Below are 17,458 nucleotides of genomic sequence, written 5' to 3'. Positions count from 1 at the left end.
TTGGCCACCTCACTCTCTTTCACCCTTGTGGGGCATTCAACAGACGTGGCTTCATGGTTCCCAACACAATGGCAACATGTCACGTTTTCATCACTTTTATAACACATGATATGATCTTTTCCACAACTTGGACATCTCGGCTTCTCCCTTCTGCAAACACTTGAAACATGACCAAAAGCTTTCGAGTGATCACACTGCATTGGTCTTGGGATAGATGCTCTGACTCTGTAGTTAATATACCCCAACTGCACTTGAGTAGGGAGAGACTCCATATCAAAAAACAAAAGAACAGATAGACTCTTCACTTTTTCTTCATTCACCACACGATTCATCCGACGTGCATCAATCACTCCAGTAATATTTTTCATCTCTTCAACATCTACTTCCCAGGAGAGTCCAGATATGACCCCCTTGAGGGGTGCCCTGTTCCTAAGGGACACACACCACACTTCAAACGGATCAAATCGGGTGAGACGCAACACACGTTTCTTCTGAACCTCAGAAGCACAAAAAAATCAAAACAAGCCCGCCTCTCGTGATCCTCACAGCCTTCACTCTACCCAGCACTCTCTCCACCAGTTTGGATAGCTCAAATGGATTCCTCAAGATTGGTAATTCGATCAGCTGCTCCTCATTAACAAACCGTCCTCCTACAAGATAGGAAGTGACGTTCTCATCACTGTACCTTACTTTGCTCCGTTTTCCATTATTTTGGACAATATTCAAATTCTCCTTGATTCTACCGCCATTAGATTCAGAATCCACTTCATCATCTGCTTCCGCCATCTTTTCCGTCTCGACACAACTTTCAGGTTGTGTCTTGTTTGTTTTTCCCCACTCTCACTCTGGCAGCGCCATTGAGGGCTTTCGCCATTTTAATGTGATCAACTGGGTAAGAAATTCACAATTCATTGGCTGATCCCTCTTGGAGTCCAACAGGGTCATCAGGAGGGATCAGCCAATCGTGAAGAAGAAAATGGACTACTTCAAAATGGAGGTTGCCTCAATAGAGCTCGCCAGTTTGTAGTCCTAAAACCCATATAATGAGTTACCTCTGGTTCGTTCAGCCATTCCTATGGGGAAAATTAATGGGGAAATATAGGGTTTTGGGATAAACGCAGAAAATAAGGTTAACACTGGTTTAGGAAATCTTATACATTTTGTTCTATGATAATATCAGTCAGGTAACATGACCTTTATAAATGATGAAGCGTTTATGTTTTGTTCTATGATAATATCAGTCAGTTAACATGACCTTCATGAATTATGAAGCCTTTATGTTTTGTTCTATGATAATATCAGTCAGTTAACATGACCTTCATGAATTATCAAGCCTTTATGTTTTGTTCTATGATAATATCAGTCAGTTAACATGACCTTCATGAATTATCAAGCCTTTATGTGCTTTTTTTATTACATAAATGCTTCAATATTCACAAAAAGTGACGTTAGCTGATGAAGATGATCACATAGACCAAAACGTATAAGATCTCCTAAGCCTGTGTTTACCACAGACCTTATTTTTTGGAGTTTATCCAAAACCCCAACAAAAACTCCATTCATTTTCCCATAGGCTTTGTCCAACGAACCATGGCGGAGTTAGCGCCATTACTATTGCTCTCTATGGCGCTGCCTGTGCACGCACAGACGCCATAATCAAAACCATATAGGGATGCTTTCTCTATCGTTCTCTATGGTGAGTACGAGCTCTTTGACAGCTAACTAGCAAAAAAAGAAAAAAGAAAGAAGAGACACTTCCTGGTCCTCTTCTTCTTCTTCAGTGGGGTTTATCGGCAGTTGGCATCCAACGTTATGGCGCATTACCGCCACCTACTGTACTGGTGTGGGCCAGAGACAGGAAGAAACTAAATCCTACCTGCCAACCCAGTTTCTCTTTAAAAAAAGATAACAAAATATGTGAGACTATATCTAATGACGTTCTACTCAACATACTATTTAAACTAATTTCCTGTACCCCCTTCTCCCTCATACTAGATCTCATCCTCTCTCTTTCCCTCTGATACTGCCCACACTGTAGCAATACATGCTCCACGGTCTCTGTTTCCTGACCCTTGGTCCTCCAATTGTGGTTTTCAAAATAAGAGTTTTGTACTTTTGCTCATGGAAGTTGCACAATGAAATAAACAGATATTACAGCATACAACATTTATAGGAAAAATCAAAGGACAGAGAATAATCTTTTTTTGGTACCAAAGAAAATAAACTGTCTGTAGATTTATTCAGCAACTTTCAACCTAACCCTCGCTCCAGCTCAGCAGGTGGCGATATACATTAGACGTTTGCAACTAAATGACGCATTATTCCACCGAAGAGGAAAATAATGAATTTGCTCAACTCAAACTGATTCAACTAGCAGGTAGTTTTTTTTGTTTACCTACACTAGTTTGCTGTCGTTATAGAAGTGATATCTAATAAGGAGTTGGGAATTATAGCTAACACTGTTAATCTGCCGTTTTTTTGTGTGTCATTTTCTTAAATGACAGTAGCAGCCATAGATCTATGGTAGGCTAGCTAGTTAGCCTACCTAGCTAGCTGGATCTTTTACGTTATTGAGTTTATTTTTTACAGGGACAGTGCACATTAATCAACGTTTCAGTAAAAGTGCCGACTAATTTTCAACCGCAGTCCCTGGGCTGGTTATTAAAAACCATTCCAATAACAGTGACCAACACAGGACAAGCAAGACGTAGCATGCAGACAGAGGAATAGCCCAACAAAACAAAATGCATAAAGGCAACGAAGTGTTTCCACACCTCACAAGCTACAGACAACATGGAAATCAGCAATACACAGCTAGTAAATGTGTTTACAAGTCTGTCTTTTAGCCATGTCTTTTTAGTTTTTTTTTGTGAAGGTGCGATAGGTGGTACACTATAGATACAAAAGTATGTGGACACTTCTTCAAATTAGTGGATTCGGCTATTTCAGCCACACCCGTTGCTGACAGGTGTATAAAGTGGAGCACACAGCCATGCAATCTCCATAGACAAACATTGGCAGTAGAATGGCCTTACTGAAGAGCTCAGTTACTTTGAATGTGGTACCATCATAGGATGCCACCTTTCCAACAAGTCAGTTGGTCAAATTTCTGCCCTGCTAGAGCTGCCCCGGTCAACTGTAAGTGCTGTTATTGTGAAGTGGAAACGTCTAGGAGCAACAACGGCTTAGCTGCGAAGTGGTAGGCCACACAAGCTCACAGAACGGTTCACCATCTGGCAGTCCGACTGACAAATCTGGGTTTGGCGGATGCCAGGAGAACGCTACCTGCCCCAATGCATAGTGCCAACTGTAAAGTTTGGTGGAGGAGGAGTAATGATCTGGGGCTGTTTTTCATGGTTCGGGCTAGGCCTCTTAGTTCCAGTGAAGGGGAATCTTAATGCTACAGCATACAATGACATTCTAGACGATTCTGTGCTTCCAACTTGGTGGCGACAGTTTGGGGAAGGCCCTTTCCTGTTTCAGCATGACAATGCCCCCCGTGCACAAAGCGAGGTCCATACAGAAAATGGTTTGTCGAGATTGGTGTGGAAGAACTTTGGGATGAATTGGAACGCCGACTGCGAGCCAGGCCTAATCGCCCAACATCAGTGCCCGACCTCATTAATGCTCTTGTGGCTGAATGGAAGCAAGTCCATTTAGGATCTGGAATACAAGACACGCGTCGGTGTATTGCACAAGCTTTCCCAACTCAGGAGCTCATTCTGTGTGTGGATGCTACAGGAGCTCATTCTGTGTGTGGATGCTACAGTGATGATGTCTACCCAGCCCTTTGAGAGGCTGGTGTAGACAGACTGAATGGGTTTTAATGTTGTAAAGCCAGCTGTTCACTACTTAAGCTGTGAGCTTGTCCCCGTTCATTGCATGGCTTGTTTTGTTACAACCTTCAGCTCCTAATGCCAGCCAACTTCAAATAGAATGTAAATGTAAGAATTATCTACACAGTTTGTCAGGAGCACTCTATCAGCTCGGTACCCACGACACGTGCAACCATTCATCATATTTCTGCAACCTCGGTAGAGCATCAGACTTTAGCTACTTGTGTTATGTTTTGAAATCAATCAAGCAAATGTATTTATAAAGACCTTTTTTTCATAAAAGGATCATTATGCTTGTGTAATTTTTCAGTGAGAAATGGAGGTGGAAAGATTTGTGTCCAAGACCCTAGAGCTCCTTCAGGAGGAGAGAGAAGCGGAGATCGAGGAGACAAGGTATGTATTTAAGTGTCTCAATGTTGAGTTAGCGTCAGTTTAGCCTTTTAGGTCACAATGCGTGATACATACAGTGCCTTGCAAAAGTATTCATCCCCCTTGGCGTTTTTCCTATTTTGTTGTATTACAACCTGTAATTTAAATGATTTGGACATACACAAAATAGTCCAAATTGGTGAAGTGAAATAAAATAAAAAAATAACTGAAAAGTGGTGCGTGCATATGTGTTCACCCCCTTTGCTATGAAGCCCCTAAATAAGATCTGGTGCAACCAATTACCTTCAGAAGTCACATAATTAGTTAAATAAAGTCCACCTGTGTGCAATCTGTGTCACATGATCTGTCACATGATCTCAGTGTGTATATATATATATATATATATACACCTGTTCTGAAAGGCCCCAGAGTCTGCAACACCACTAAGCAAGGGGCACCACCAAGCAAGCGGCACCATGAAGACCAAGGAGTTCTCCAAACAAGTCAGGGACAAAGTTGTGGAGAAGTACAGATCAGGGTTAGGTTATAAAACAATATCAGAAACTTTGAACATCCCACGGAGCACCATTAAATCCATTATTAAAAAATTGAAATAATAAGGCACCACAACAAACCTGCCAAGAGAGGGCCGCCCACCAAAACTCACGGACCAGGCAAGGAGGGCATTAATCAGAGAGGCAACAAAGAGACCAAAGATAACCCTGAAGGAGCTGCAAAGCTCCACAGCGGAGATTGGAGTATCTGTCCATAGGACCACTTTAAGCCGTACACTCCACAGAGCTGGGCTTTACGGAAGAGTGGCCAGAAAAAAGCCATTGCGTAAAGAAAAAAATAAGCAAACACGTTTGGTGTTCGCCAAAAGCCATGTGGGAGACTCCCCAAACATATGGAAGAAGTTACTCTGGTCAGATGAGACTAAAATTGAACTTTTTGGCCATCAAGGAAAACGCTATGTCTGGCGCAAACCCAACACCTCTCATCACCCCGAGGACACTATCCCCATAGTGAAGCATGGTGGTGGCAGCATCATGCTGTGGGGATGTTTTTCCATCGGCAGGGACTGGGAAACTGGTCAGAATTGAAGGAATGATGGATGGTGCTAAATACTGGGAAATTCTAGAGGGAAACCTGTTTCAGTCTTCCAGAGATTTGAGACTGGGACGGAGGTTCACCTTCCAGCAGGACAATGACCCTAAGCATACTGCTAAAGCAACTTGCTGTACACCAGCGGAACCCATCCAACTTGAAGGAGCAGTTTTGCCTTGAAGAATGGGCAAAAATCCCTGTGGCTAGATGTGCCAAGCTTATAGAGACATACCCCAAGAGACTTGCAGCTGTAATTGCTGCAAAAGGTGGCTCTACAAAGTATTGGCTTTGGGGGGGTGAATAGTTTAGCATGCTCAATTATTTATATTTTTGTATTATTTCTTGTATGTTTCACAATAAAAATATTTTGCATCTTCAAGTGGTAGGCATGTTGTGTAAATCAAATGATACAAACCCCCCCAAAATTCATTTTAATTCCAGGTTGTAAGGCAACAAAATAGGAAAAATGCCAAGGGGGGTGAATACTTTCGCAAGCCACTGTATGGCCCCAGAAGCCAGAGTATTGCATGTGGCCCCTTCCATAACCAGTGTCGTTTTGTATTGAAGACCCCTTCCAAAGGAACCGTACAAAACTGACCATGTTTCCTTTCTGTTGTTTGTTTTTTAAAGATGTTTTGGTCTGTATGTATTGTGTTCGTTGCTAAATGAATTGCCTCATTGAGGACATGAATCTGAATGTTTCCTCTGGTTGTGTATCTGTAGGCTATGGCAGGAGAATGTCTCTCTGAAAGATCTCCAGAGTAAAGGCGTGTGTCTTCTGAAGCTGCGGATAGGAAGCCAGTCAACTGGCCTTTATGGGCGATCGCTCATCCTTCTAGAACCCAGAAAACACATGGGCGTCTCCGTGCTACCTAGCAACAACTTTGGACCCGGTAAGAACGTTGAATATCATAGCTCATGGTCTAGCCATCTTTATGTAATTATCTACTGTATGAAAGACTTTACATACAGTGGTAGCCTGGTACCATATATTCTATGGCCATTGGAGTTGGCAAAAAGCACAAACAGGTCTATGAAAAGGCTATTTACATAGGCTAAACTAAATGAATAACTCTCTGATTGGTTTGTCTGTGGCTGCAGGAGACATAGTAGGTCTGTATGACTTGGATGGCTGTAAACCGTCCTCCCAGCTGGCTACTGGCGTAGTGACCCGTAGCAGTCAGTCAGCTATAACCGTAGCCTGTGAGGATTCACCAGACGGGCTCAACCTGGACACAGACGCTCTGTACAACCTCATGAAGCTGGCTAACGATGTCACGTACAAACGCATGAAAAAGTTAGTAAGAAAACCTATGCCTGAGTTTAACCGTTACCCTGACCTTAACCCTGACCTCACTCCCTAACTCTGACTCTAATCCTGACCTCACTCCCTAACTCTGACTCTAATCCTGACCTCACTCTCTGACTCTAATCCCGACCTCACTCCCTAACCCTGACTCTAATCCCGACCTCACTCCCTAACTCTGACTCTAATCCCGACCTCACTCCCTAACCCTGACTCTAATCCCGACCTCACTCCCTAACTCTGACTCTAATCCTGACCTCACTCTCTGACTCTAATCCCGACCTCACTCCCTAACCCTGACTCTAATCCTGACCTCACTCCCTAACCCTGACTCTAATCCCGACCTCACTCCCTAACCCTGACTCTAATCCCGACCTCACTCCCTAACTCTGACTCTAATCCTGACCTCACTCCCTAACCCTGACTCTAATCCCGACCTCACTCCCTAACCCTGACTCTAATCCCCCACCTCACTCCCTAACTCTGACTCTAATCCTGACCTCACTCCCTAACTCTGACTCTAATCCCGACCTCACTCCCTAACTCTGACTCTAATCCCCCACCTCACTCCCTAACTCTGACTCTAATCCCGACCTCACTCCCTAACTCTGACTCTAATCCCCCACCTCACTCCCTAACTCTGACTCTAATCCCGACCTCACTCCCTAACCCTGACTCTAATCCCGACCTCACTCCCTAACTCTGACTCTAATCCCGACCTCACTCCCTAACTCTGACTCTAATCCCGACCTCACTCCCTAACTCTGACTCTAATCCCCCACCTCACTCCCTAACTCTGACTCTAATCCCGACCTCACTCCCTAACTCTGACTCTAATCCCCCACCTCACTCCCCTAACTCTGACTCTAATCCTGACCTCACTCCCCTAACCCTGACTCTAATCCCGACCTCACTCCCTAACTCTGACTCTAATCCCCCACCTCACTCCCTAACTCTGACTCTAATCCTGACCTCACTCCCTAACTCTGACTCTAATCCCGACCTCACTCCCTAACTCTGACTCTAATCCCCACCTCACTCCCTAACTCTGACTCTAATCCCCGACCTCACTCCCTAACTCTGACTCTAATCCCCCACCTCACTCCCTAACCCTGACTCTAATCCCCGACCTCACTCCCTAACTCTGACTCTAATCCTGACCTCACTCCCTAACTCTGACTCTAATCCCGACCTCACTCCCTAACTCTGACTCTAATCCCGACCTCACTCCCTAACTCTGACTCTAATCCTGACCTCACTCCCTAACTCTGACTTTAATCCCCGACCTCACTCCCTAACTCTGACTCTAATCCTGACCTCACTCCCTAACTCTGACTCTAATCCCAACCTCACTCCCTAACTCTGACTCTAATCCTGACCTCACTCCCTAACTCTGACTTTAATCCCCGACCTCACTCCCTAACTCTGACTCTAATCCCCGACCTCACTCCCCTAACTCTGACTCTAATCCCCCACCTCACTCCCTAACTCTGACTCTAATCCCCCACCTCACTCCCTAACTCTGACTCTAATCCCCCACCTCACTCCCTAACTCTGACTCTAATCCCCCACCTCACTCCCTAACTCTGACTCTAATCCCCCACCTCACTCCCCTAACTCTGACTCTAATCCCGACCTCACTCCCTAACTCTGACTCTAATCCCCCACCTCACTCCCCTAACTCTGACTCTAATCCCGACCTCACTCCCTAACTCTGACTCTAATCCTGACCTCACTCCCTAACTCTGACTTTAATCCCCGACCTCACTCCCTAACTCTGACTCTAATCCTGACCTCACTCCCTAACTCTGACTCTAATCCCGACCTCACTCCCTAACCCTGACTCTAATCCCGACCTCACTCCCTAACTCTGACTCTAATCCCCCACCTCACTCCCTAACTCTGACTCTAATCCTGACCTCACTCCCTAACTCTGACTCTAATCCTGACCTCACTCCCTAACTCTGACTTTAATCCCCGACCTCACTCCCTAACTCTGACTCTAATCCCCGACCTCACTCCCTAACTCTGACTCTAATCCCCCACCTCACTCCCTAACTCTGACTCTAATCCCGACCTCACTCCCTAACTCTGACTCTAATCCCGACCTCACTCCCTAACTCTGACTCTAATCCCGACCTCACTCCCTAACTCTGACTCTAATCCCGACCTCACTCCCTAACTCTGACTCTAATCCCCCACCTCACTCCCTAACTCTGACTCTAATCCCGACCTCACTCCCTAACTCTGACTCTAATCCCCCACCTCACTCCCTAACTCTGACTCTAATCCTGACCTCACTCCCTAACCCTGACTCTAATCCCGACCTCACTCCCTAACTCTGACTCTAATCCCCCACCTCACTCCCTAACTCTGACTCTAATCCTGACCTCACTCCCTAACTCTGACTCTAATCCCGACCTCACTCCCTAACTCTGACTCTAATCCCCCACCTCACTCCCTAACTCTGACTCTAATCCCGACCTCACTCCCTAACTCTGACTCTAATCCCCCACCTCACTCCCTAACCCTGACTCTAATCCCCGACCTCACTCCCCTAACTCTGACTCTAATCCTGACCTCACTCCCCTAACTCTGACTCTAATCCCGACCTCACTCCCTAACTCTGACTCTAATCCCGACCTCACTCCCCTAACTCTGACTCTAATCCTGACCTCACTCCCCTAACTCTGACTTTAATCCCCGACCTCACTCCCTAACTCTGACTCTAATCCTGACCTCACTCCCCTAACTCTGACTCTAATCCCGACCTCACTCCCTAACTCTGACTCTAATCCCCGACCTCACTCCCTAACTCTGACTCTAATCCCCCACCTCACTCCCTAACTCTGACTCTAATCCCCCACCTCACTCCCTAACTCTGACTCTAATCCCCCACCTCACTCCCTAACTCTGACTCTAATCCCCCACCTCACTCCCTAACTCTGACTCTAATCCCCCACCTCACTCCCTAACTCTGACTCTAATCCCGACCTCACTCCCTAACTCTGACTCTAATCCCCCACCTCACTCCCTAACTCTGACTCTAATCCCGACCTCACTCCCCTAACTCTGACTCTAATCCTGACCTCACTCCCCTAACTCTGACTTTAATCCCGACCTCACTCCCTAACTCTGACTCTAATCCTACATCCTAATCACCTCACTCCCCTAACCCTGACTCTAATCCCGACCTCACTCCCTAACTCTGACTCTAATCCCCCACCTCACTCCCCTAACTCTGACTCTAATCCTGACCTCACTCCCTAACTCTGACTCTAATCCTGACCTCACTCCCTAACTCTGACTTTAATCCCCGACCTCACTCCCTAACTCTGACTCTAATCCTGACCTCACTCCCTAACTCTGACTCTAATCCCGACCTCACTCCCTAACTCTGACTCTAATCCCGACCTCACTCCCTAATTCTGACTCTAATCCTGACCTCACTCCCTAACTCTGACTTTAATCCCCGACCTCACTCCCTAACTCTGACTCTAATCCTGACCTCACTCCCTAACTCTGACTCTAATCCCGACCTCACTCCCTAACTCTGACTCTAATCCTGACCTCACTCCCTAACTCTGACTCTAATCCCGACCTCACTCCCTAACTCTGACTCTAATCCTGACCTCACTCCCTAACTCTGACTCTAATCCTGACCTCACTCCCTAACTCTGACTCTAATCCCGACCTCACTCCCTAACTCTGACTCTAATCCCCCACCTCACTCCCTAACTCTGACTCTAATCCCCCACCTCACTCCCTAACTCTGACTCTAATCCCCCACCTCACTCCCTAACTCTGACTCTAATCCCCGACCTCACTCCCTAACTCTGACTCTAATCCTGACCTCACTCCCTAACTCTGACTCTAATCCCCCACCTCACTCCCTAACTCTGACTCTAATCCCGACCTCACTCCCTAACTCTGACTCTAATCCCCCACCTCACTCCCTAACTCTGACTCTAATCCCGACCTCACTCCCTAACTCTGACTTTAATCCCCGACCTCACTCCCTAACTCTGACTCTAATCCTGACCTCACTCCCTAACACTGACTCTAATCCCGACCTCACTCCCTAACTCTGACTCTAATCCCGACCTCACTCCCTAACTCTGACTCTAATCCTGACCTCACTCCCTAACTCTGACTTTAATCCCCGACCTCACTCCCTAACTCTGACTCTAATCCTGACCTCACTCCCTAACTCTGACTCTAATCCCGACCTCACTCCCTAACTCTGACTCTAATCCCGACCTCACTCCCTAACTCTGACTCTAATCCCCGACCTCACTCCCTAACTCTGACTCTAATCCCCGACCTCACTCCCTAACTCTGACTCTAATCCCCGACCTCACTCCCTAACTCTGACTCTAATCCCGACCTCACTCCCTAACCCTGACTCTAATCCCCGACCTCACTCCCTAACTCTGACTCTAATATCGACATATTCCAATACTTGTTGTCCGCAGGGCCTTGAACACTCTGAATGGGTACAGCAGTGGACCAGCCTCGGATTTGATCAGCGTTCTCTTTGGCTATTCCGAACCTGGCTCTATATCACAACCAAGTAAGGCTGCCTCTCTGGAAGATGCTATTAGCCTACTGTGGCACACCAGATTATACCCTTCTTAAATTGGACATCAGAAAAAATATTCACCTGTCTGAAAAAACTTCTTAGACGCAAATATAAGATTGACAATTGTCTCCTCTTATTTGTTCAGATGATCTGTCTTTCCTGAACACTGGTCTGGATGAGTCTCAGAGGGAGGCGGTGTCGTTTGCTCTGTCTCAGAGAGAGGTAGCTGTGATACACGGACCACCAGGCACTGGCAAGACAACCACTGTGGTGGAAATTATCCTCCAGGTGGTCAAACGGGGACAGAAGGTAGAGATGATGTCATACAGTACATTGGTGTGTCCATTCTGATCAAGAGAAGTATCAAGTTATGACAGTCTTTTGACACACAAGTCAATATGTTCTATTGAAAAATTGCTGAATCTGGCTTTAAATATGGTTTAGGTAATCCTTTTTAAATATGGTTTAGGTAATCCTTTTTAAATATGGTTTAGGTAATCCTTTTTAAATATGGTTTAGGTAATCCTTTTTAAATATGGTTTAGGTAATCCTTTTTAAATATGGTTTAGGTAATCCTTTTTAAATATGGTTTAGGTAATCCTTTTTAAATATGGTTTAGGTAATCCTTTGTAATCATTGGTTCATTGTTTTGTTTGTCACACTTGGACCAGATGTTGACTCTTATTGGTGTTTCTCTGTTTGTCCTGTAGGTCCTGTGTTGTGCTGGTTCTAACGTGGCGGTGGATAACCTGGTAGAGCGCCTGGTCAAGGCCAAAGCTAAGGTGCTGAGACTAGGCCACCCTGCCCGCCTGCTAGAGTCCATTCAGAAACACTCACTGGACGCCGTCCTCGCTCACAGTGACAACAGCAACATCATCGCTGACATACGCAAAGACATCGACAAAGCTTTTGTAAGTATTGATAATATGGCATCAATGATAATGACATCTTTAATATGAAAGCGTTTGTGAGTGTGATGGGTTTCCATTAGCGCTAACACCAGCTTGGTCTCTAATTATTTGCCTGGTAAATTATGATAACAGATTATTTGGTATCAGAAGTTACTGTAATATACAGAATATCAATGTCCAGAAATTCCACATGTCATATCACTGATTAACTCCCAGCTCCTGGCATTCATTAGTATTTGTGAAAAGGCTTTTAAGCTTAGAAAGTAAGGTCATTTTCTTTAGTGTATTTTCTGGATGTATTGGAAGGCTTCTAGGTTAGATATGATGTTTTCTCAATGTGTAGATGGGGATGAAGAAGATTCGTGACAAAGGAGATCGGGTCAACCTGAAGAGGGAGGTAGGAGAGCTGAGGAAAGACCTGAGGACCAGGGAAGCTGCGGCCATTACTGAGGTCCTCAAACGAGCTGACGTTGTCCTAGCCACTAACACAGGTGAGCAATGGTGGATATCAACGTTGTCCTAGCCACTAACACAGGTGAGCGATGGTGGATATCAACGTTGTCCTAGCCACTAACACAGGTGAGCGATGGTGGATATCAACGTTGTCCTATCCACTAACACAGGTGAGCGATGGTGGATATCAACGTTGTCCTAGCCACTAACACAGGTGAGCGATGGTGGATATCAACGTTGTCCTAGCCACTAACACAGGTGAGAGATGGTGGATATCAACTTTGTCCTAGCCACTAACACAGGTGAGCGATGGTGGATATCAACAGTTGTCCTAGCCACTAACACAGGTGAGCGATGGTGGATATCAACAGTTGTCCTAGACTACAGTGAGCGATGCGTTGTCCTAGCCACTAACACAGGTGAGCGATGGTGGATATCAACGTTGTCCTAGCCACTAACACAGGTGAGCGATGGTGGATATCAACAGTTGTTCATTAGGGGGCACACTATAAAATGTTTCAAAATGTTTTGCAACAAAAAAAAAGGACAATTTGCATTTCTGATTGGACAAGTCCTGGTAGCCCTCCTGTTTAAATCTGTTTTCTTCCCTTTGGTGCCTAATGAACATGACCCTCTGTCCCCATTTTGACTGGGTGGCGTCCTACTGAACAATAATATGACCTGTCTGTGTTGGCTCCAGGTGCTAATGACAGTGGCCCTCTGAAGAACCTACCTGTAGACCATTTTGACTGGGTGGTGATAGACGAGTGCGCCCAGGCCTTGGAGAGCTCCTGTTGGATCGCTCTGCTCAGAGGCAGGAGGTGTGTCCTGGCTGGAGACTACAAGCAGCTGCCACCCACCATCAAGTCTCAGACGTAAATATCAGCTCTTTTTATTGGTCCCACCAACAAATATATGTAATGGTGAAATAAGTATAGGTATATCTGGTTTAGCAGATAATAACAAAAGAAGAACAATATTTACATGGCTCAAAGAGAACGAATATAATATCTATTGTTTACAGGAAACTCATTCAACAATTCTAGATGAAGTTGTGTGGAAAAAGGACTGGGGGGGTGGGCAAAGAAACTCAAAAGGGGTGATGATATTAATTAACAGTAATTTCGATCCGAATGTGCAAATTGTCCAAATAGATACGCAAGGTAGATGGATTTTTAAAAATATGTTATTGGTCCATAAACAGATATGGCTCATTAACTTTACAGACCAAATAATGATGATCCACGCTTCTTTGAAAATATACAGTGCTCAAAATTTTTTTTTTTAACTCCAAGTTAATCACACTTCTGTGAAATCAAACTGTCCACTTAGGAACCAACACTGATTGACAATACATTTCACATGCTGTTGTGCAAATGGAATAGACAACAGGTGGAAATTATAGGCAATTAGCAAGACACCCCCAATAAAGGACTGGTTTTGCAGGTGGTGACCACAGACCACTTCTCAGTTCCTATGCTTCCTGGCTGATGTTTTGGTCACTTTTGAATGCTGGCGGTGCTTTCACTCTAGTGGTAGCATGAGACGGAGTCTACAACCCACACAAGTGGCTCAGGTAGTGCAGCTCATCCAGGATGGCACATCAATGCGAGCTGTGGCAAGAAGGTATGCTGTGTCTGTCAGCGTAGTGTCCAGAGCATGGAGCGCTACCAGGAGACAGGCCAGTACATCAGGAGACGTGGAGGAGGCCGTGGAGGGCAACAACCCAACAGCAGGACCGCTACCTCCGCCTTTGTGCAAGGAGGAGCAGGAGGAGCACTGCCAGAGCCCTGCAAAATGACCTCCAGCAGGCCACAAATGTGCATGTGTCTGCTCAAACGGTCAGAAACAGACTCCATGAGGGTGGTATGAGGGCCCGACGTCCACAGGTGGGGGTTGAGCTTACAGCCCAACACCGTGCAGGACGTTTGGCATTTGCCAGAGAACACCAAGATTGGCAAATTCGCCACTGGCGCCCTGTGCTCTTCACAGATTAAAGCAGGTTCACACTGAGCACGTGACAGAGTCTGGAGACGCTGTGGAGAACGTTCTGCTGCCTGCAACATCCTCCAGCATGACCGGTTTGGCGGTGGGTCAGTCATGGTGTGAGATGGCATTTATTTTGGGGGCCGCACAGTCCTCCATGTGCTCGCCAGAGGTAGCCTGACTGCCATTAGGTACCGAGATGAGATCCTCAGACACCTTGTGAGACCATATGCTGGTGCGGTTGGCCCTGGGTTCCTCCTAATGCAAGACAATGCTAGACCTCATGTGGCTGGAGTGTGTCAGCAGTTCCTGCAAGAGGAAGGCATTGATGCTATGGACTGGCCTGCCCGTTCCCCAGACCTGAATCCAATTGAGCACATCTGGGACATCATGTCTCGCTCCATCCACCAACGCCACATTGCACCACAGACTGTCCAGGAGTTGGCGGATGCTTTAGTCCAGGTCTGGGAGGAGATCCCTCAGGAGACCATCCGCCACCTCATCAGGAGCATGCCCAGGCGTTGTAGGGAGGTCATACAGGCACGTGGAGGCCACACACACTACTGAGCCTCATTTTGACTTGTTTTAAGGACATTACATCAAAGTTGGATCAGCCTGTAGTGTGGTTTTCCACTTTAATTTTGAGTGTGACTCCAAATCCAGACCTCCATGGGTTGATACATTTGATTTCCATTGATAATTTTTTTGATTTTGTTGTCAGCACATTCAACTATGTAAAGAAAAAAGTATTTAATAAGATTATTTCATTAATTCAGATCTAGGATGTGTTATTTTAGTGTTCCCTTAATTTTTTTGAGCAGTGTATATAATAAATGATCAACCCTGCAAGCAATACAATACTATATTATTATGGTGGGAGATTATAATACTGTTTTAAATACCTCAATGAACCGTAAAGGAAATCAAACTATCACCCTCATGCTCTTAAGGAAATCATGAATGTCATGGATACATTAGAACTAGTAGATGTATGGAGGCTTAAATGTCCTGACCCAGTGAGATATACATGGCGGAGACTCAATCAAGCTAGTCGTCTTGACTTCTTTCTTATCTCATTCTCGTTGGCACCAAAAGTGAAAGTGTTGATGGGGGACAGAATGCGATCAGACCATCATATAATTGGCATATACATTACTCTTACTGAATTTCCACGTGGGCGAGGATATTGGAAATTTAATCAAAGCCTATTGGATGATAACTTGTTTTGAACTAGGACAGAGGATTTTATAACTGCATTTTTTGACATAACATAGGTACAGCAAATCCCCTTATATGTATGGGACACTTTTAAATGAGCCTTTAGAGGCCATGCAATTCAGTACTCATCTCGAAAACAAAAGCAATTTAGGTCAAAAGAGTCCATACTAACAAAGGAAATAGAAAGTCTAACAGAACAGATAGATAGCAATAAAAACTGTAACATAGAGAGGCTCAGAATAAATTGGAGGAAAAAAACAAAACTAAATGGAGGAACTTATTCAAGAAAGATAAAAAATAAAGCAAACTGGAAGGAATATGGGGAAAAATGCACAAAATTATTATTTAATCTTCAACATAGAAATGATACCAAAAATAATTTACTGAAACTGGTAACAAATGACGGAGTCACCCATGATTCACCAAATTATATTTTGAAGGAGGAAACAAAGTACTTTAAGCAGATGTTTTCATTTCAGTCGCCTCTATCTCCTCTAACCAAAGTTAATTGTATGGATTATTTTTTTCTATTGATAATGTAAAATAAACAGCCGTACAGAAAGATTCATGTGAAGGTAAAATTACACAGGAGGAACTTCTTGATGCAATTAAAGCCTTTAAGTCCAGGAAAACTCCAGGGCTGGATGGCATACCAGTTGAGGTATACCAAACTTTTTTTGATATTCTCAGAGGATCGTTACTAGCATGTTTTAACCACTCATATGCAAATGGTAGATTATCAGACACTCAACAAGAAGGTCTGATTTCATTATGACTGAAACAGGATACCAGTGGGAAATATATAGATCTAGTTCATAAAAAAAAAAAATTGGAGACCCCTTACACTTCAGTGTTGTGATGCAAAAATTCTAGCAAAATGTATAGCGCATAGAATTAAAAAGGTATTGTCGGATATTATTCATTCTAATTCTAATCATGTTTTTTTACATGGACGATACATTTGAGATAATATAAGGCAAGTATTGGAAACAATAGAACACTATGAAAAATCTGGGAAACCAGGCCTGGTATTCATAGCAGACTTCGAAAAGGCTTTTGATAAAGTACGACTGGAATTTATATATACACTACCGTTCAAAAGTTTGGGGTCACTTAGAAATGTCATTGTTTTCGAAAGAAAAGCAAAAAATTTTGTACATTTTAAAATAACATCAAATTGATCAGAAATACAGTGTAGACATTGTTAATGTTGTAAATGTCTATTGTAGCTGGAAACGGCTGATACATTTTTTTTTTTAAATGGAATATCTACATATGCTAATCCAAGTTTATCATTGTAAAAGGCTAATTGATCATTAGAAAACCCTTTTGCAATTATGTTAGAACAGCTGAAAACTGTTGTGCTGATTAAAGAAGCAATAAAACTGGCCTTCTTGAGACTAGTTGAGGATCTGGAGCATCAGCAATTGTGGGTTCGATTACAGGCTCAAAATGGCCAGAAACAAATAACTTTCTTCTGAAACTCCTCAGTCTATTCTTGTTCTGAGAAATGAAGGATATTCCATGCGAGAAATTGCCAAGAAACTGAAAATCTCGTACAACGCTGTGTACTACTCCCTTCACAGAACAGCGCAAACTGGCTCTAACCAGAATAGAAAGAGGAGTGGGAGGCCCCGGTGCACAACTGAGCAAGAGGACAAATACATTAGAGTGTCTAGTTTGAGAAACA

General features: G+C 44.4%; 1 protein-coding gene across 1 annotated transcript in view; it reads left to right on the top strand.

Annotated features, from left to right (window-relative positions):
* Positions 1–2,315: 2,315 nt before the first annotated feature.
* The window catches only part of ighmbp2 (immunoglobulin mu DNA binding protein 2), a 32,130-nt gene continuing 16,987 nt past the window's right edge, over positions 2,316–17,458 (top strand). Inside the window, exons 1-9 of the mRNA XM_045227084.1 lie at positions 2,316–2,377; positions 4,147–4,229; positions 6,036–6,205; positions 6,414–6,609; positions 11,094–11,191; positions 11,346–11,509; positions 11,911–12,111; positions 12,455–12,602; positions 13,265–13,439. Of these exons, the coding sequence (XP_045083019.1) occupies positions 4,153–4,229; positions 6,036–6,205; positions 6,414–6,609; positions 11,094–11,191; positions 11,346–11,509; positions 11,911–12,111; positions 12,455–12,602; positions 13,265–13,439 (1,229 nt within the window). The 5' untranslated portion in view covers positions 2,316–2,377; positions 4,147–4,152. The remainder of the gene's footprint in view (positions 2,378–4,146; positions 4,230–6,035; positions 6,206–6,413; positions 6,610–11,093; positions 11,192–11,345; positions 11,510–11,910; positions 12,112–12,454; positions 12,603–13,264; positions 13,440–17,458) is intronic.

The sequence above is a fragment of the Coregonus clupeaformis genome, chromosome 19 (assembly GCF_020615455.1).
Source record: "Coregonus clupeaformis isolate EN_2021a chromosome 19, ASM2061545v1, whole genome shotgun sequence".
In the NCBI taxonomy this organism is placed as follows: domain Eukaryota; kingdom Metazoa; phylum Chordata; class Actinopteri; order Salmoniformes; family Salmonidae; genus Coregonus; species Coregonus clupeaformis.
This window is presented reverse-complemented; position numbering and strand designations above follow the sequence as displayed.